Source organism: Lepisma saccharinum, chromosome 25, assembly GCF_977018435.1.
Source record: "Lepisma saccharinum chromosome 25, izLepSacc3.1, whole genome shotgun sequence".
NCBI classification, from domain to species: domain Eukaryota; kingdom Metazoa; phylum Arthropoda; class Insecta; order Zygentoma; family Lepismatidae; genus Lepisma; species Lepisma saccharinum.
Window position 1 is genome coordinate 47,962,700 of NC_139253.1, and position 21,456 is coordinate 47,984,155.

Here is a 21,456-nt window from a genome sequence, read left to right on the forward strand (position 1 = left end):
ACAATTCTGCCTAACTTGTTCAGATTATGATTTCTGGCAGATTGCAATCGTTCGTTTTGTTCTCTTCTACAAGCACTTCTCGTACAAGGTACAGTCACGGACAATTCTGGGCTGTAACGATGCCGTCGGCTTTCAGTTGGAGTACTTACAATCCAGAAGTGTCCATGACTGTACTTGTTTTAGTTACGAAGCAAAAAAAGCATGGCGTATGTTATCAGTGATCAAAATGCACCCGCTGATTACAGTATATTTTAATCTGGGATACTATTCACTAACTTTAATAAAACACTCAAAATGCTGACCAAGACAGAATTTATTGTCAAAGAAACACATAAAAAACGTGACGTTTCAGCCTTTAGGTCTTCTTCAGAGTCTGGACAAAATTCAAATGATTATTTTGCAACCAGCATACGAGTATTTGCATATTTTTTCATTTTTTTTATTAAACATGGAAACAAGGCTTAATAGTGTCATCACTAATTTGAAATTACTGAAATTTTACAAGGTGAAATAGAAATAATGGAAATGATAAAAATTTGATTTTTCTTGTTTATATTCTGTAAAATATTTTACAGGTTGCAATCAATTGAAACTTTTAGCATACACTGCTTTTAATTTGAACTTTGTTTTACATTGAGTCCTTTAAAGTTCTTTTCATTCCTTTTATGTAAAATATTTTACAGGTTGTAAGCAATTGAAACTTTATCATGTACTAATTTACATTTTCACTTTGTTTGTTTCCATTCAGTCTCTTAATGTTCCTTTCTTTCTTTCTTTCTTTCCAGGTTGTCGAGAATCCTCGCAATCCCAGCCCAAGAGTTGTGCCAAGTCCTCGGCGGCGAGTTCTTCAACGTCATCAGTGACGTCGACCTCGTCAGCGATGAAAGTCAGCACCGGATCCAGTCCCGGCGGTGGCGACCTGTTTGGTTGCAGCAGAAATTACAGCCCGAGCTTCGGTAGATCCCGCCCCACGCTCATCAGCGCCAAATACAGATTAAAGGAGGAGAGGCGGAAGGTTCTGAAAATCTCCATCAATAAACTGAAGAAGATTGAGGATCCCGAAAGCTCCCTGCGTCGCTCCGTTCTGATTAACAACACCATGAAACGGCTCCAAAGAGAAGCGAGGGAGGAGAAGCTTCAGAAGCAGGGTTACCAACCCAGGAGCTTTACCTCCAGCTTTACGTCCTATTCTAAATCTTTCACCAAGGACATTACCGAAGATTCCTCCTTAGCCAGCCCGACGACGGGAACCACAGACATTACCAAATCATGCGTCAGTTCTTCGACGCCCCCCTCTCTTCACGGCGCTCCCTTAATTTCGGTACCATCGGCAACCTCACCCATGTCGATGGAACCATCAGTCACTGCCAATCTTTCTTCGTGTACAAGTTCAGCAATTTCCAAAATGGAGTGCGTTTGCGATGACTCCATAGAACTCGTTGATGTGACGGGGTTGCGAGACGACGACAGTCCTGCTTCCTCGTGCATAGTAACCGCGGATAGTTCGAGCGAGACTACCTCAAAGAAACGTCGGTTCGACGAGTGTGAGGATTGTGACGTGCAGGACGTCTTAAGCCAGTTCTACATGCCGCCCACACCGCGCATGCTCACCTCGATAGACGATGACGACCAGGTGGACGATCAGACGACGTGTAGTGAGAAGAAGAGACCAAGGATCGACTGTTCCGACGTGTGCACGCCAATGCTTGAGACGAGCGACCCGGTGGACGTTACCAAAGTACCCTCATCGCCATCCCCTCTTACCGCACTCACGGTTACAAATGGCGGTGGCATCGACTGTGTCAGTTCCGTGACCAGTGAACCAGTAGACAACAGGTTGTGTGCGAGTGAACCTGAAGTGTCGGAGTCAAGTGGCGAACAAACACAAACGAGGCTGGAAGCTTCACACAAGGACCACGAGGAAAACCAACAACAGTCAAGGTTCTGCAGCGATAGAAAAACGAACGGTGGGAGTCTCTTAGACACGGACCAGCACCAATTTTCGTGTGGTCATGCTTCCATATTCGGAGAATTGCAGTCAGTTGTTTTCCACAGTCTTATCGCATCACTGGAGTCCTAGCATCCAGTACCATGACATATGATTCATGTGTGGATGGTTCCCAGTAAACAGTAACAATACTTGTGTGAATGCGATGTGTGTGTTTTCCAGTGTTCGTCAGTTGACATGAACACAACCAGGCTAGTGAAGATTGAAATGTGGAATTAGAATCGAAAATCCTTTACACGAGAAATAGAAAGTAGCATTTGTTAAAGAGTTTTTCAGTTAGAGCAATAGATAATTTGTATTGAGTATTTGTAGGTTGTAAATGCTAGATTATCTGAGAGTGCTAATACGTTGATTAGCAGAAAGGACTATTCGAGTGGATGTTTTACATGCGAGTTTCCGAAAAAATGTTTGTTTTTATAATAATCCACGCCAAGCGTGAACTAAAAATACACAAATGATTATAAATCTGCCATGGTTGCTAAGCCTAAAAGCGCTGGTCAAGATTGTGTGTAATATTAATTTGTGTTAAGTGTTGTACAAAGTGCTCATATTTTAAAGCTTTATTCTGTTCTCACATTTTAAAATGAAATCATAACTTCAGTACATTTCTCATCGTATCACCTCATAATCATCATCAAAATGTGTGCCATAACACTGCTAATTTCGTTGTTGAATAAAATGGCGAGAGCGTACTTTGTTTCGGAAATCAATTAAGCATTAGAGCAGAGGCTTTGTAGCAGCAACCTCAACTTTTCCTAATTCTAAATTGCTGTGTCTGATATTAAATTGTCGCAGTTGTATGGGAGGGACTGTGTGTCATTTTACTTGTCATGCATAGATTTTAAATGTGCCATTAGATTGCCTCTAATGTGGATTTTACTCTTCAAATTGCCATTATTTCAGAAGTTGTTTCATATTAAATTTGCCCTTGTGCAAACAAACCTAAAAATCGGGATTTGTATCTCAAAAGTAGATTGGCAGGTAAATTTACATTAACTAAAATCATTTACCAAAATATTTATACATTTGAAATAGAACATTGAAAATAGCATGGTTATTTAATCGTGAATGTGCATTAATTCGAAATTTTCCTCAAAACCATCATCAGGAGTGCAGGCCTCAATTCAAATAGCTTTCAATCATTGGTCGTCATTCAGTGTTTGAGAACTGATCACCCTTCTCATTTTTAGTTTTATTTGATCTGTATCCTCAAATTGTGCTCGGGTTGCGTGATCCTAACATTAGTTATATGGATGCCTCGGCAAGTAGCACCTCATTGATTCTATTTACTTTGCTGATGCCTTTTTTCATTAGAGGTCTCTCCTTCATCAATGTCAATACAGAGAAAAAATAAATTTAGGTCACTGCATGTGCAAATAATGATTATTCCGTTCCTATTCCTATCAATTCTTACTCAATGTTTCAAGTTCTAAAAGAGCAATAAAAAAAAAGTTTAACGAAATCAAAATCAGTGATCTGTAAGCAGCAAATATTGTTCCTATCCAATGATGATATTGTTGGGTGATAAAACAGATTACCTGCCAATCGAAAACTCCTTCAATTCCTGTGCAACACATTTTATATTGTCCTTATTTTCTAAAATTTTATTCCTGTTCAGCAAGAGTTTTTCTTTCACTATTGTATGTATCAAGTACATAGTGATTAGATCAGTGGTACATGCAAGTCAACACATACTCAGTCTGTGATATCCATTCATGTAGATTCATACTTCCCATATACAGTCCCCTTTCCATAATCTTTATCCTGTATAATGAAACTTAGAAGTATCTAGTTTAGGAAAAACCTTCAGTGTTCACTTGATCACACCTTAAATTTGATGTCTAGTTTTGTAGAAGAGCGCATGGTGTATCAATTTAGTTAGACCGTTGTTAGTAGAGAACTGGAGGCTGACGTTGGCCGAAATATTTAGTACAAAATTTAATTAGTTCATTTGTGGATAAGAGCTTTGTATAAAATGTCCTAAAACCTCTTGAGGGAATATTTTTTGTTGTTATAAGTTAGGACAAGTCATTTGTGTGACATCAACAGCCTTCATTTCGTCTGCTAAATGTTCACCGTGCGCTCACTGCTACTAGGTATAAAGAGTAAAGAAATGCAATGTTTTTTTTTTATTATAACAGGAGTAAAGATCCATTGTATGTATTTGAGGTACTCAACTTTGGCTTATGCCCAGTCATAGCTTTTCGCTGTCTACATTGATATTCAAGGTATCTTCGATCTCAGCTCTCTTATGCTTTGTCATCTCATCACTTAGAAATTTCCTTCACCCAGTGTCATGACATGTGTATTTGTATGTGTACATCGCCAGCAAATATGATTTTTCAATTTCACTTATCATGATGATAACGACTTGGCTTGTAAAATATGGACAACGGTTTTGTTTGCTCAACTGATTCCATGATTTTTACTAACAGTTTAGTTGTCTATCATGGATCTGTTGACAATTTGTAGTATATATTTCATTTAACTATGGTTATATATAATTATTACAAGAAATGTGAATGTTATTTTTGCGAATATTAAAAAAAAATCATACCCAAAAAAATGCCAATTTAAACCTAATTTGTGTAAGGTATAGTTTGTATATTGTTACTCCAGTAGTTGAGAACTGTATTTTTTTTTCTGGGCAAAGTGGTGTGAAGGGTTGTGATGTATTTATTTTGATTATTTATGGGCAGGGGAAAAATAGTGCTCACATGTTTATACACAGTATTTTCTAACTACAATCAGATCCTTGAATGAAGTTTAATGTTAGCTGCCAAGACCAAAAATATATATATATGAGAAGTTTACAAGTTGTGCAATACTTTTCCTTGAACAATTTGCCATAGATATATATATATAAGAGAGAGAGTTATATATATATATATATATATACACACATAATTTTATATTGTAAAATTGTCATGAGACGTTAAAGAGGAAACAAAATATGTAAATAGATAAATATATATTTATAAAATCGTTCTGTTCCCCTCCCAGATTGTCAATCAGTTTGAAGCTATGCACATATTTCTTTTTGTAAAAGATATTATCCTACCAGCCAGGTAATAATAATAATTGATTACCAATGATTGTTGTTTGTGTTAAAACATGTTTGCTACCAAATTCATGTGGTTACCGTTAAACATCAAATGAAGTACCTGAATACTATATTTCCCCCGCACTTATTTTATAACAAGAAGCATCTTACTTGATGAGGGCTTGTGTAATGTAACAAGAGAAACATTAACTATAGGCTGGATTTATGCATTTCGATTAAGTTTTTGAACAAGTTTTGATGGAAAATTTGGCAACAGTGATGGCTTTTAATGTTACTCCTGCTATCAATAGAATTCAGGTATAGTAGATGTGTATATTTGGCATGACATTTTTGTCTTGAAAGGGACAAACATTTTTACTACTTAATTGAACCAGGATAGGGTTCCAAAACCAGTGTCAAATTAAATAAATAAATTTATATATATATATATATATGTGTGGAAAATTACCCATCTGAGTAGATATATTTTATATATTTGTACGTTTGTTTTGTTACAATATTGATGCAATTTTTCACATAATGAACACTGAAAATCTCACATAGAATTATTTTTAATTGTTGACAATTTCTCCTCATGAAATTTAGCATGTGTTCATTTAAATGTGTGTGTGTTCCAAATTAGTTTCTGTGTGAATAAATAAATTTACAGAAAATTACCTAAACACAATGTATATTATAAACATTATTGCTAATGGGGACCAGATCGAATGTAGTGATTCTAATGATAGCAAATAGTTTCATTATGCCTAGTAGAATGAATATACTTATTTGTATATTGGTTTTGAATTTTTTCAGATTTTAAATTATTTTAAGTGGATGAAAGCTAGTTTCTGAAACTTGTTAAATATTGTCATCTATTTGTATTGGTTATTTCATTATTCTTGTTTGATGGAATAATTTCTGTAATTATTCTGTTATATTATATCTACCTTACACACATTGTTGCCAAATTTCAGCCATGAGAGATAGAGAGTATTAGGCCAGGATTCTCCTGCCAATCAGAGCCCATTTGTCAAATTAGGCAGCAGCTACAAGGAACTGTAGAGAAATAAAGATTTGTATATAGTATAATAGCCTTATGAGAAATCGTTAATACTAAAAGGCAAAAGAGGTACCAATATATGTTTGTTCCTCTGCATCTTGCCAACTGTATAAATGCTTTTCGTGTATTTTCTGCTACTTGGCTGTATATCAGGTGATATGAAATAAATATAAATGATCTCTGCAAAATATTTGGCTCGTTTTCATTGGTTCATACCAACTAGTTTCTTAAGTAGTTATTCATGATATTCATAATACCTTCTTCAATTTAACCCAGTAGAGAGAACTAAAAGAAATAGAAATGTGCAAATTCCTATTGTTTGTAAATGTTGTTCAAGAAAACATTAATTGGTTCATATTCAAATATGAGGCAGTGTTGATTGATTTAGTTAATTTCACTTCGCTGTTCTGCAACTCTTGGCTAATCGCAAAGATGAGGATGAGTGATGATATGGTGAAATTGATGAAGGGACACTCCCAAAGAGCACCCAGGCCCGGGATGAGTTGGTGTTAAGTGATTGCAAGTTTTTACATAAGTAATGCAAATTTCAGTTTCAAGTGTAGTATAATGGAACCACGAGCATGAAAACCTGCGCAGACCCGCGACTCCTGTGCGCCCTACTCACGCGTGGAGGGGAGGGGGAGAGTGGACCATGCTTCCTTATGGCCTTACCTAAACAGAAGAAGGGAAAGCTGCGCGGGGACTTTTCGTCCAAGGGTTTTTTCCTTGTGGTCGCTTTATAGTTGTTTTCTTTTACATGCAAAAATAGAAATCATGTAAAGAGAGATATATTTTTCCAAAGTTTCAGATTACTGATGCAATATAGAACTGTTATATACTTAACATAAAACTGTGAAAGTATCGATATTATGTTTTTATTACTGAAAAACATTCCTCAATCAATATTATCTCTTTTTATCACTTGTTAAAAGGAAGTGACAGTCCTCCTGTTTAAAAATTGCTTCAAAATACTTGTTTATTTTTGGTAATATACTGTAAGAACAATCGCCTTGTAATCAAGGGGTCATGGGTGCGATACCCGGTGGAGGCACATGGCACAGTGGTTCGGATCCCACTTAAACTAGGTCCAGTCCCGATTAGCCTTACTGTGCATAAAGTGGACTGAAAAGACCAACTCAAACAAACAAACAAACTGTAAGAACAGGAATAATTAAATTATAATTCCATCGTCACTGAGAGTGAAAAACTCAAATTTATTAGTTGTATGATAGTAAAAATGTGATTTCTGCTACGAAAAATAACACTTGAACGCTTGTAAAAATAAATTGTATGTACATATGCTAATTGGGATGTTTTATGACTGACATGAAGCACTGAATGCACGCTTACTGATCTGGAAGCATTGTATGGATGGATATCTTGATTACAAAACAAAAAGCATTAATATGCCCAGTACTCAATACAAATCTATGCGATATTTTACTCTCCAAAATTGGAAAATTGACAGACTAAAACAGTTTATTTCTCTTGTACATGGAACATTGCTAGTAACACATCGCTTAATGGTTTAAGATTTTATACGGCGTTAATAAGTAAGAATATAACAAAAATACAAAAATAAGATTTGCAACTTAACGAAAGATTGATGTAGTGTTATTGAACTAAGATATAACATAGTAGGATGTAAGTTAACTTTTTTCGTGGGAAAGTTCAAGGAATTTTCCCACTTGATGTCACTCATGCACGTGGCACCACTTCCAGACTGGCGAGAAACGGGCGTAGAGTGAGGTGCATAAATATTGCAAGGAAAAGTGTTAGTTCTGTTCGTTTTAGGAGGTTCAATAATCGATACAAGGTGTCATGAAGCAGTTACAGTGTGCATTCATTAAAAATACGTTGGATGTGGTGGGAGAAAAGGAAAAATAGATACACAATTGTCCAGATAATACTTGTGCATCTCGCCGTACTTGCTTGCATTACTTTGCTTCAAAGGAACGTGTCACGCAATATGTGTGGTGTACAGTGTGTCGTTTCGGTATGAAATATTCCTTTTTGTGAATTTAATTTCTCTTGCTGAACTACAACTACCTTTTAACAGCTGTGTGTACAGTAAAGTGTCAGTAACGCTAGACAACAAAATTCGACTTTCTTGTGTATCCAGTGGGGCCGACGAGATTTATTTCAATCGTTGCTTGTTTGAGGTAAACAGTTCTCGTTTTCATGAAGTAAATTTCGATCGATTGATTTGGTTTATTTTACTTCGCTTTTCCGCCATGTTCGGCTAGTCGCAAAGATGAGTACGAGTGATGATACAAAGAAATTGAAAGGGACACTCACAAACACTCATATCCAGTGCGGGATTTGAACCCGGGACCCATGAATAATTTTTCGAAACTGTGGGTCACGGGAACACAGGTGCGAATGTTAGAGAACATAATGTTCCAAACAAGCTCACCTAGAGTACCTTCATGAATGCAGTTTAAACCTGTGCAACACTTACGGACTAAGGGAATGAAACGAGATTTATTTTGATACAAAGAGCAGACAACGAAGAAAAAAATACAAGTACGAATCTAACTCTTGCTGAGTCCAACAGCAATACCACTAAATCCAAGAATCTGAGAAGGAAATGTACACTGGGATGCATAAATATTACCGAGCAAATTGTCCACCACCATGTTTGTGCACCTTTTTTTTTACCCATTTGTTCAAACAAGTTGCTTACACCCTCTGCACCAGCATATTTAAAAAGCTATTCCTTAACAATACGTAGGATGCAAGAGAAAAACAGGGAAAATATTGATGGACAATTTGCCGAGCAATGCTTGTGCATCACACTGTACCAACCCTGATCTTTTCTCTCCTTCCATGCTTTACTGCATCTGGAACGCCTTCATCCTTTCAAGAAAGAAGGTCATGATATTCCTATTCAGACACTGAACAACTAAGATGGCAATATCAAAACATAGATGTATAAATATTCAGTTGAATTCGCCCATCTGTTATACATGAAAGCATTCGCAAACAAGAAAACATGTAATGTTTGAAGCTTGAGTACGATATCACAGTACACATAACTTATTTCACAAGGCTGCCAAGAGAAAAGCTGTATCGAACATCTTAATACGTATAAGGGAACACTGAAAGACATTTTAACAAACGTGCAACTCAGTAGCTACTGAAGCACAAGCCGGTACAAATACGCAATTGTAAAGAGCATGCTCTACGTATGCTTGTTTGAAACCATTTTATCCTCAGATAGGCTAATCAGGGCTGCATTTACAGTTTAAATTGGGATCAGAACAGCTGTGCAATGTGCCACCAGGGATCGAATCCGATCCCTTGATTACAGGAAACAGTGTTGCCACTACGCCAATGCGGAGGCCTTGCTAGACATACGTTGAGCATCCGTACATAAAACTACAGTGTAGTCGATACTCGATAATACAGAGTAATAGTTGCAGAGTAGCTCACGACAAAAGTATATGGAAGAGGTTCTGTCGAAACGTATACAGTTACGATATTTAAGCAGAAATATTGACATTAAGTAATTATGCATGTAAGGAAATTGGGATATGATGCATGTATCTTAGCACTATAGTCTGCAGGTACTAAGGTGCACCGGTACGATGTACAGTGGGATCCATGAGTATTACCGTGCAAATTTCTCTTACATCCTGTGTGTTTTTAAGATATGGATTTGTATGTATGCTGGTGCAGAAGTTGTCAACAGCTTGTTTTGAGATTTCTTTTAATTATTGAAGCTCTTATTGGGTCAAATGAAGTGCACGAACATGATGCTGGACAATTTGCACAGTAATACTCATGGATCCCACTGTACACCAAAAGTATCGTAACATTTTATATTAGATAATCCAATTTACACAATAAATTTTGTGTGTTTCATGTTGAGTTAACCTTGCAACGTGCAGAATTCAGGCGAGTACTGTACGCTGGCTAAAATACAGACTGAATTCATAATCCACAATTTGTATTTACGGGAATAAGAGAGAGGAAAATTACGAGAATTGTTGCCCTAATATAATTCTTTACAAAGCTATACGGTCCAAGTATCCTCGGGTATTATGATGCATGTTAAACCCTGTGGTATTTTATACAGTTAAATTCAAGGTTTTTATGATTTCACCACAAAATATCCGGAGAAATCGTTCGTCTAAAAATGCAAATGCTTTGCTTTCAAAGTACGGAATGCGAATATTTACTTTGCTTTTGGCTGAGACAGAATTTCCTTCACAGCTTGTCAAGGCTGAGCACTTCAGTTCTACTTCATAAAAGAAACAAATCCATTCGGTATCAGGAACGGAAACAAACAACACGTTGCAGTTGGTTGCAATATTTGGTTAAAAATTTCTCCTGAATAATACATAAAAAAACCAAAGCCAGGAGCTTTAACGCACATATCGTTACAATTATTAAGTGTCTCGATTCGACAATGCAATCATATAAACCTGCTCTATTCTTGTCAATTCTTCGCAAACTTCGAATTGGAAAATTCACAGGAAACTCTGATCATGCGCCAGTAGTAAATGAGAAATGTTCACATGTAATTGAGTCAAATGAAATAAAAGGTATGTAGCGTGAAAAGTAATATTACATCACTGTAGACCGAAAAAAATCATGCACCCCTGTCGATACAGTAGTAACTTACACGTTTGTCTATACATATTGATACGTTTAAAATGCATAAATACAGAAATATTAGATTCATTTCGTTGTGTGTGAAGTCTGATTTTTCTGTAATTTTTCCAACCTCGTATTTAAGCACACTAAAATAATAATAATAATATAAACATCGAAAGCTTTAGTATAATTACAGTATAATACGAGATTTTTTTGCAAAGTCGATTAGGTTCATGTCTGCTGGCAAAATCTAATGACTACGCCATTTATATTAGCAGCTGCCTCGGTGGCCGAGTGATTGAAAGGTCGACACATCTCTCCTGGTCATGCAAGCCCCAGTGTTAGCGTTCCTTCATTAAAGTCTAAGCCCACTTTATGGTCAGATAGACTAATCGAAACTGGATTTACAGTTTAAAGTGGGATCTGAACAACTGTGCCTGCACCGAATCCGCGACCCCTTGATTATAAGGTGACTGCGTTATAAGTACTCCATAGGGGAGGTCCTTGTTCCTTCATCAATTCTATTCATCATTCATTCCCATCGGCAGAAGGGTAACGTAAAATAAAAATAATATAATGAAAATTTATATTGGAAGATATTTACTTGAAAACCAATCTGGAAGCTCATCGTATACAAACCAATTATTCATATTTACCAGCACCGGAGACATTGTTGATAATAATCACACAACTACTATGAAGGGGTCTGTCAAACTGATGTTTTAATTTTGAACTGAACTAGCTGTTTTCCTATTTTCAATTCTCGTGACTTGACATGGTTATAGGCTATTGTAAAGTAGTCTTCAATTATTATTATTGTTTAATTAAAGAAACGTAACGTAATTTGTACAAAGAGGAGGAAAATCAGTCAAATACTGCAACAATGGTTTTATTATTCTATTTTTTGAAATTCCAAATTCTTAAGATGTCTGCATTTTTATGTTGTCAGAAGAGAGGTAGTTCAAAATAGCATGTAATATTTTGCTGAAATTTAAAATGAACAATGAGCTATTTGAAGGACAACGTAACAAGAAACACACGTAACTACTATGGTACGTCTGTCAGACCGGTCGCCGAAAATAGAATTCAATAACATTTTAATAAACAAAGGCAAGACCTCGTGACCTTGACAGCATGTAAGGTATAGATTTGATTTGATTTTTTTGATTTGATTTAGTTTATTTTACTTCGCGTTTTGTGCCTCTTGGCTAATTTGCGAAGATGGGGATGAATGATGAAATGATGAAATTGATGAATGGACATTCACAAACAACCAAGCCCGACCGGGATTCGAACCCGGGACCCTTGGCGTCGCAGCGCGATGTGCTAACCACTCGGCCACAGGGTCGGGCTGTAAGGTATAGAGAAGTTTGTGTTTGGAGGGGTGCGAGAAATAAAATAAAAGATACATTCGAAGCGGCCTGAGGGACGGTCCATAGTAGTTAAGGGTTAAATACGTGTATTTATTTATTGAAAATCATACTACCTTAAAGGTTCAAGCACACTATACTCTGTCCCGGGAGCAAGCGAACGAAAACGAGTCCTCTGCGCAAGTAGTGACTCGAGAGGGTTCGGCCAATGAACTCGTGAGAGGGAAAGGTGGTGCAGCTACAAGCCATTTCGCACTGCTTTGCTTCGGCCACTTGATTTCTCCCCTTCTCTTCCGTTATGCGCGCTTTGTTCCAGGATTCTTGGGAGAGAGTACACAACCTTTCGAGGAAAAATGTTTGGGAAATATTATATCCCATTCCTTATTTTTGACGGCCTTCCAAACTGCAACCGGCTTTGCGACAACTTTCTGGTTGGTAGTCAAATACCGGAAGTGACGGAGAGCAAGGAGCAGAGATGAAATGTTGCTCCACAATCAACAAAGCACTTGCCGGGCAGGCACGAGTACGAGCAGCTGCAAAATCAACTTGCACATGTTCGCAAAGCCCCCAGGTGCCCCATTTCTTTCTCCTTTTTTCCATGCTTTAAGCTGCACCGAAGAAAAACATCTTCCAGGTGGAAAGGTTGTAAATGGGACAGCTCTTGTGAGAAAGACTAGCTTACCCCTGTAGTTGCATCTTGTTTTCGAATATTATGATGTCTTTCCATTTCCGTTAACATATTCGGCGTGTAAAGGGTACCCTGAGGAGGAACCCAAAAGCAGGCCCGTAGCTAGAATTGATCTCCAGGGGGGGCATCACAGGTTATCAGGTGGCGCTTTGCATACCAAGTCCAATTTTTCAAAAGCTTAACAGTATTAAATGAAGGTTAATTATTTGTTGGGGAGGGGGGTCATTAAGTTACATAAAATTTAGAAATACACAAATTACCTAATTTTTTCAATATCTTTAAAACATTGCTTGAAGTGTTATTTGACTCCTACTGAAATAATCCCTTACTACTTTTGATGATACAGATATTTATTTATATCACACAAGAAAGAAAAATACATGCCTACCCTATTGCATTCCCCCTGGCCGAAGCAATAAAAAAACCTTTGTTTCCAAAACTTAGGAGCTGTTGACCTTTGACGCAGATGTGGAGGGAATTTTCATGACGACGTCAAAGTCACAGATTTCTGTCTAAACGGGAGGCCGCAGTGAAGGTACAGATAAATAAGCTCTCCTATGAAAGAACTTTCTATAGTCTAGAGAAGAGAATCTTCTAAATACTTGCCGCTACTTAGAATGTATATGAATGTAATAACTGCTGTTCATGTTCTGTGACTTTATCCTTCACCAAAGTTGTGAGCAAAGTAATATCTGGTGTCTACATTTTCACTCTTCACTGCAAACAAATTATACACAATAGTTTTACCTAATGTCAAGGGGGGGCTGGATACGGGCTTGCTCAAAAGTCAACCTCACTTACTTGCAGTCTTGCAGGCCAACGAGGCTGTGGCGCCTGGACCCACTGCCAGGCTAATCCTCTTTGGGGTCGTGTTGTCCGGTGTTTGTCCTTATTTGTGCTTGCTTGATTGATTTTTGTTATTTAGCGTCGCTTTTCTGCCACTTTTGGCTAATCGCGAAGATGAGTATGAGTGATGATATGATGAAATTAATGAAGGGACACTTACAAAGAACGCCCGACCCTGTGGCCGAGTGGTTAGCACATCGCGCTGCGACGCCAAGGGTCCCGGGTTCGAATCCCGGTCGGGTTTGGTTGTTTGTGAATGTCCATTCATCAATTTCATCATTTCATCACTCATCCCCATCTTCGCAAATTAGCCAAGAGGCACAAAACGCGAAGTAAAATAAACTAAATCAATCAATCAATCAATCAACATACAAAGAACATCCGGGTCGCCTGGTGTCGTGTCGCGCTGTGCTAACCACTCCGCCACTGGGATCGACCCTTATTTGTGCTGAGTACTCCTTTTAAGACTAAGCTTCTAACTAGGGTATAAAAATTTCATCCTTAGAGAGACTATAGTTTTAGATCTTAAGGAATCTATGATTGTATTCCTTTTAAAAATTGAGTGAGGAAGTTTGGAACTGTCGTATTTAATTATCATATTTTCGGACATCTCCAGGTTCTCAGGCAAATTTTAAATAAATTCCCAGACGATTCTGTGCTGATTTCACATATAAATAACTAAGTTAAAGTTTTTAACCCTGCTTTTTATATAAGAGAACTTTATCCACCATTGTTAAAAATAAAGTGTAAAAACATTGTTGTACAGAGCGTCTCCCATGCAGAAGCTTGTTCAAGAAAATGTGGAATTTATTTTCATTCTCAGATTCTGGAAAACTGAATTTTCCATGTTTTTGGATGTACAGTTTGGAAATTCGCTGACTCTTCCAGGGTCATTGGGTCTCCCCGTTGGCGCCGTAGTGGTAAAGTTTGTCGCTTTGCAATCAAGGGGGCCGGGATTGATCCCTGGTGGAGGCACATAGTGGTTCGGATCCCACTTTATCAACTGTAGGTCCAGTCCCGATTAGCTCATTTGTGCATAAAGTGCGCATACAACAAAATTTGACAAAAGCGCATTAAAAGCAGAGTTCTCCTATTTATTGTGTAAATTTCCTATTTGAGACAAATGAATGCACTCATCTTTCAAAACAGAGTGGTTAGTGCGTATGGCTGAGAAACCAGAATTAACAGATTCGATTCCAATTAAGATAATTCGGTTCATCCCTGCTCAGGTCTAGGAAACCTACAGATAAGCGACGCGAAGTAAAATAAAAACGTACAATTCAAACACTACAATTTCCAACCTCTATGTTTTACATTCACACACTAATTTGCAGTGTCAAAAGGGATTCAGACGGACAAGTACCTGACAATATTTTCTTTACGTGTGAGGCCAGTGTTGCATAAGCATTTTTTCACACGCAGCCTCTTTACATACTTGCCATACTCAAGCTGCTTGGTGCTGCATTCTTTCTTCACAGGTGGCAACAAACCGTTAACAAATTACGTCATCTGTCAATTACCCAATGTTATTGTAATGAATGATTAGAGTTAGTAAACAATATTGTAACACAGGAAGTAAATCCTTACACAAACATTGCACAATCTACATCACTCATATATGTTCATCTGATGTGGAGGCGAGGTCCCCGCCATCTTGAATTTTTCGCATCTATCTCTTCGAAGGTCAGGATCTCGAGAAGCAATGAACCAATTTATGTATATCCTACTTTTAGTTTTACTGTGGTGGTGTATATGGTTGTGTTGGAGGATTCGTTCCATTGAAATGTGCAATGTTCCTTCCCGTTTGGAATTCAACGTAGACACTGGCATTTGAAACTCATCTCTCCAGGAGGGGTTGAACGTTATGCACTGCCTCTTCAACATGTCAGTTGGCACACATTCCTCTCGAATTACTGCTTGCAAAGCGTTCACATCTGGAGGTTTCCTGGCTTAAATATTATCTTTAAGATACACAGTACACACAGAGAGAGGAAAAATCCAATGGTGTTAAGTCTGGACATCTCGCAGGCCACTCAACATTCCTACGATGCCCGATTACTCGTCAGCAAAAAGCATCGGCAAATCATGCCCGTGTTATTAATAGTCCCATCTATGTCTAAAACGCCCAATTTTAAGCTCGATTCTTTGTAAACTGAACACGACTGAGGAGAGAGGATATAACACAATCTGCTCTCCCGCCATATTTACATACAGAGATAAATCATAATTAAGTCACCAGCGAATAATATCGTTTCACGAATTATAAATGCACAACACATTGAATATGTTATTTCTACCCAAACTAATGATGGGCAATGCCGATGACATCGCCAAAAACGGTTAGATATCTTGAAATATGATTCCATAATGGATTTTGTGTTGCGTTCTGGTTATAGCTATTTTTCTCAGGAACTACCTGGCCAATTTGAAAACATTTAGAAATCGTTCGGTAAGCTTGACTTTACACCACTCTGCTTTGAAAAATAAACTTTGTAAAAACTGAAACATTTGATTTTTCAGTGACAGCAACGTTGTATCGGTGCTTAGTTTTTAAACCACAAAAATATTTATGCTTTGCCATAATGATGAGTTTCTTTATTTTTGTTTAAAGTTCAATTTATGTAGAGATAGGCTAATCGAGACTGGGCCTACAGTTTTAAGTGGGATCCGAACAACTATGTGCCTCCGCTGGGTATCGAACCCGCAACCGCAACCGCAACTCCTTGATTACAAGGCGATGGCGATACCACATCGGGGAGGACTCACTCCTAATCATGAGTGCCACATTATACACAACGATCAAGGACGTATTTAGGGGGGGTTCAGGGGGTCCGGACCCTCCCCGAAAGGCCTACCAAGTACAAAAATTAAATTATGAAAATATACGTTCTTTAACATTTATTGTATAATCGAGTGATATTTATTTTCACCGAACTTATTTGAAGACAGTTTTAGTTTTTATAATTGATTTATTTAACATTCATTTGATGTGTATCTGTCTAAACAAAAGCTCACGTAGTACAATGACTTCTTTGTTGTATAATTATATTATTGGGAGAGACTTGAGACAAAACTCTCCTATCGCACTGGCAAGGACATATGTAAGAGCCAGGCCACAAGAGTCAGGAGCCCCCCTCCCCCTTCCCCTCCAAAAGGCTTACCAAGTTCTAAATTTATAATGAATATATTCTTGTTTAGCATTTGCTGGATAATCAAGGTTTATTTATTTTCGCCGAACTTTGAATGACATTACTATAGATATTAATCTGAAACTTTAATTTTCGTCAACAGGATCTTTTTTCTTGTTATTTAATAAATATTATTTTTTTATCTATTTGGCACTGATTTCCTTGTCGCGACAGTTGATTTCATACAAAATTTTGGCGATCTTAACTACACGTAACAGTGCCGAATCTACAAATCTTGCCCCTCCCCCCGCAAAATATTACCAAAGGCCCCCTCTACTTACCTACCTTTATACACACACACACACACACAGAGAGAGAGAGAGAGAGAGAGAGAGAGAGAGACTATATATGTGTGTGTGTAATTCTAGATCTCATGTTGATGAAGTCACATATAAGAGCCTTGAGGGTGATTCAAAAGTCCCTTAACATCCCCTATAAAAAGTAAAGGAGATAGGCTGGGTGCAATTGATCATGATAGATACAGGTTAGGCTTAGGGTGAACCATATTGGTGTGTTCCAAGGAGATGTCCGCCAAATTGGTGACCGCCATATTGAATTCAACTCAATTTTTTTAAATGGGAAGGGGGTGATGTGATATGACACTGTTTTCTCACACGCGGAAAATGATACATTTGTTACAATCATGCAGTCCTAACTTTTTTCCTGACTAAAGAAAGGTCGAAGAAACCTTCAGCATTGCATTTCTCGTAAAATTCCAGCCTGATTTGATTCTAGTCTGACTGCCACGCGGGAAACCCGGTGTGAGGGATCTAAGGTCGGAATTTTTCCGGTTGTCCCCGCATAAAGCGGCTCTAGGGCCCACCCAGCCTCAAAGCAAATGGTACCATGGGGGAGGGGGGGATAAATGTGGCCGCAGCGTGGTGTTGATCACATCACCTCCAAGATGGCCAAAATCGAAAATATGTGCGGCCCACATAACCTAAATGTGCCTTCATGGCATGGTGATGTATGCACAGGGATGTTTACCTGTATAGCTATATTGTATTCGTTTCTGCACCCCTGAGCAACTAAGTTAAAATTTTACATACGCATTTACGAGCCCTCTACTATGACAATGGCTGAGGGCCCACTAATAGCTTACATGTCTCCCTCCGCCCCCCGCAGTGCGGGGTTTTGCGGCTTGTAGATCCGGCACTGACACGTACGCTAGATGCCGTCTTTATACCTATTCATATAATAATAGCAATTCAATATGAACTTATATATTTTAATTACTTTTATTTTAATTGAATATAATTATAACAATTATTTTATTTTAAACCTTTATATTATTATTATTTCTGAGACACCTGTTTCGGACCCGCCGCCCCCCGAAATAAATTTCTAAATACGTGCCTGACAACGATGTACAGCAGTTGAGCGCTTCTAGCGTTGGTTTATGGAAATTCGACAGACACATATTGCCTCATTGCCTCATTCGGCTGATTAAAATCTGTCCAGTCAAAGGCCCAAATTGGACAAAACGAGGCTTTTTGTCTCCAGATGGGGGAGGTTCGAATTGCAAAAATCGGTGTTGCCAAACGCCTGATTTTTTGCTCAGTCGTAAATGACACCTTGTGCTGTCAATATGCACCCTCCGCTCGCATTTGAGGGGGAGAAAGAATTGGAGACCCATTTGTTTGCAACCCGGGGGGTGGGGTTGTGTTAGGCTTAGCCGCGTCTTGGTCTTGTGTAGGGTTACCAGATCGCTATGAGGGAAAAGTAGGACCCAAAATGTAGGACTCTAAGTCAAAATGTAGGACACAAAACATTCGCAATAAATAATACACATTTACAGAACGTGTTAGAAAGTAATTCAAAATATACACTTTTCAGCTTTTAAAAATATGATTTCTTAATGAATTCTTAAATGCAAAATTTCCAAATTTGAATCAAGACTACACAATACATTTCTTATTAATTGATATTTCTCAGAGGAGCCAATTTTTGGGGAAAAAAAATCTCTCACGACTCCGTTGTGCTGATGGTAATGAAAGTACTATCTCATTATGACCTGTAATGGCAAACAAATATTCAGCAATTACCGTAACTTAAAATGTTTCCAGAAGTTTCATCTAGGGTAGTTTCTAGTTGAATAACTTGGCATCATCAGAATGTGGCCCCGAAATTTGGTTCATAAATTTCTTCAGTTTTTGTTCCAGCAGAAACTTTTATTTTATTTTTGGGCAATGACTGAATCAAAATAAATCTCCCTATTGAAGGAAATCGTCTTTGGGAGTGCAGTCAATAGACTTGTTACTTCCATCTCTTTGTTTAACTGAAACACGTATTTTTCCTAATTAATATTAATCACGTGACGCTCAAAATGTATGATATTCATGATATTTTTCAAATTCCTCCCGGACGGCGGACATAAGGCTAAAATGTAGGACACGTCCGGTAAAAACCGGACGTCTGGTAACCCTAGTCTTGTTGCTTTGCCACACGTTTTGCTGTCAGGCATAAGTTTGGCAAAGCAGAATACATCAAGTCCCCTCCCCATGGCGACTAGACCAAGCCGATTGGTTGAAGAGTTCATGTGCTCCTCATAGCATTGAAGTTGGTTCTTTGGCTGGACGGGGAATAAATGGACAACCCTCGTACCTTTACGTCAAAGTATCGGGACACACTAACAAGTTATTACGTAATGGAGCAACGTCTTTCATCCTCTATTTTCTTACTATTTCACAATTTGGGATCCTGATCGCCCAGACGTCTTACGAGACACGGAGAGGTGGAAGGGAGGGAAATTAACAGTTTCACCGCGCGGAAGAACAAGGGAAGAAGAGAGATTCAGCCGCCAGAAGGAAATCGTTTTCCACACAGAGGGACCCCTTCTGCAGATCACGATGGACGAGAAAGGAAGGAACTCAAAGAAGGAAAAGGCAGAGAGAGAGAGAGAGAGAGAGAGAGTGCGAGAGAGAGCGAAGAACCCAACGGAATACAGATGAGCTCTGGTAGTCTCGGAGGAGAGGTCATAGTTTTGATGTGGAGGAGCGGAGAGAGAGAGAGAGAGATATGGGGTGGTGGAATCGATATCTTTTAACTGGGAATAAGAAGAATTCTTCACAACCTCGGGGTATCTGGAGGTTTTTGTGATACAATTCAAGTACGACGAATCGGCTTCTTCAAGATTTTACCACTCCTCTCGCCCCTGCTTCTCCCCCAACACTTAGTTCCTCCGCGTCTTTGTCAAGCCCCGCTCCGTGTCTTTTCGCCGATTCGGGTTGAACTTTCTAATTCATCTCTTCCTCTCCTCCCGCCCCCCCCCCCCCCTTTGTCGTGGCTAATGCAATGCATTATGTATGTTACGAGCATTTCGGCTTGTGTTGTCAGTCGTGACACTGCGAAAAAGCGAATAAACAGGATGCAGACGATTATGCAAGGTGCATAAATACTTCAGCAGAGAGTGCATGCCTTTACTTTGGCCTGCATCTGGCTATATCGAGTGCATACACTTGGGCATTCATGACTTTTAGACTCTTTTTCACTACCTGCCGACATAAAACATCAAACATATCCCTGAAATCCTAGAGGGAAGTGACTCTTTATGTAAATGAACACCTTGGACAAGTTTGGGTACCCAAACGCGTCCACAGCGATTCAAGGTTCAAAGACAATGGCATTGAGGTTCCTGTAGGAGACACCAAGAGAGTATGACCTATAACAACAGAAAAAATGGGAGCGTGGAATAAATCATACATCTCCAGGGGACAGCAATTTGGTTTTACATCAACCCAAAAAATATCCACAGGTGCTGATACGAGACTTTTGGCTAATCGGGAATGAGGATGAGTGATGACGTGATGAGTCTCTGGGGATTATGAAGGAATTAACCCTTTCCCCCACGTATTTCCATCTCCGACCCTGAAGTTTTTCTTCATTAGAAAGAAGAAGCTGAAATCAACGAAAACCAAGCGTTAGTGACCATTTACACACACACACACACTAATTGCACTATAGTACCATAGAAAAAAAGCACCAGGATAAATTCCCGTAAGTAAATAAGATGAACGAAATGAAGAAGATGTGACTAAGATGGTTAGGACATGTGAAAATGATGGAGGGAAGGAGGCGTGTGAGAAAATTACTGTAGACCAGAGGGAAGAAGAAGGGCAGGAAGGCAGGCACGTAGGCAGGGGGACGGCTAAGGAGGCTGAAGCCCACCCCCGAAATTCTACAAATATCTAATTTAAATAGTGTATTAATTTTACTCCCTTAGCAAGATGAAACACTAGATCGAAAAAAGGTTTACTGTATAACCAGCTTATATTTTTATATTCTACAATTTAATCCAAAGAATAAATGCACCCGCAGCTCCCAAAGTTTATAGTTTTCTTTGTGAGAGGTCACACAATATAATCTTTATAAGTAAAATTTTCCCCTAACTTTTAAAGTATTTTTCTGAACGTAATGTGTAAAAGTTAATAACAAAATACAAAAACTATGAATTTCAGTACGCTAACTGTACAAAATGTAAGAAGAACAATGTCACCTATACGGTGGATCGAGTAGCAAAATCCCTCCATTTATATAATTATAATAATAATAACGACAATAAATTTGGATTAAAATTGGTTTGTTTTTAATAACTTATACTAAACTAACTAACTCTCTAGCCTTCTTAAACCCGAAGGTTCATGGCTGC

At 38.3% G+C, this 21,456-nt stretch overlaps 1 protein-coding gene across 2 annotated transcripts in view; it reads left to right on the forward strand.

Moving 5' to 3' along the window:
• Positions 1 to 6,298, forward strand: part of LOC145979027 (uncharacterized) — a 255,263-nt gene extending 248,965 nt beyond the window's left edge. For both annotated transcript variants that reach the window (XM_083112101.1, XM_083112102.1), the window contains exon 2: positions 786 to 6,298. In XM_083112101.1, the coding sequence (XP_082968227.1) occupies positions 786 to 2,080 (1,295 nt within the window). In that variant the 3' untranslated portion in view covers positions 2,081 to 6,298. The remainder of the gene's footprint in view (positions 1 to 785) is intronic.
• Positions 6,299 to 21,456: the final 15,158 nt, after the last annotated feature.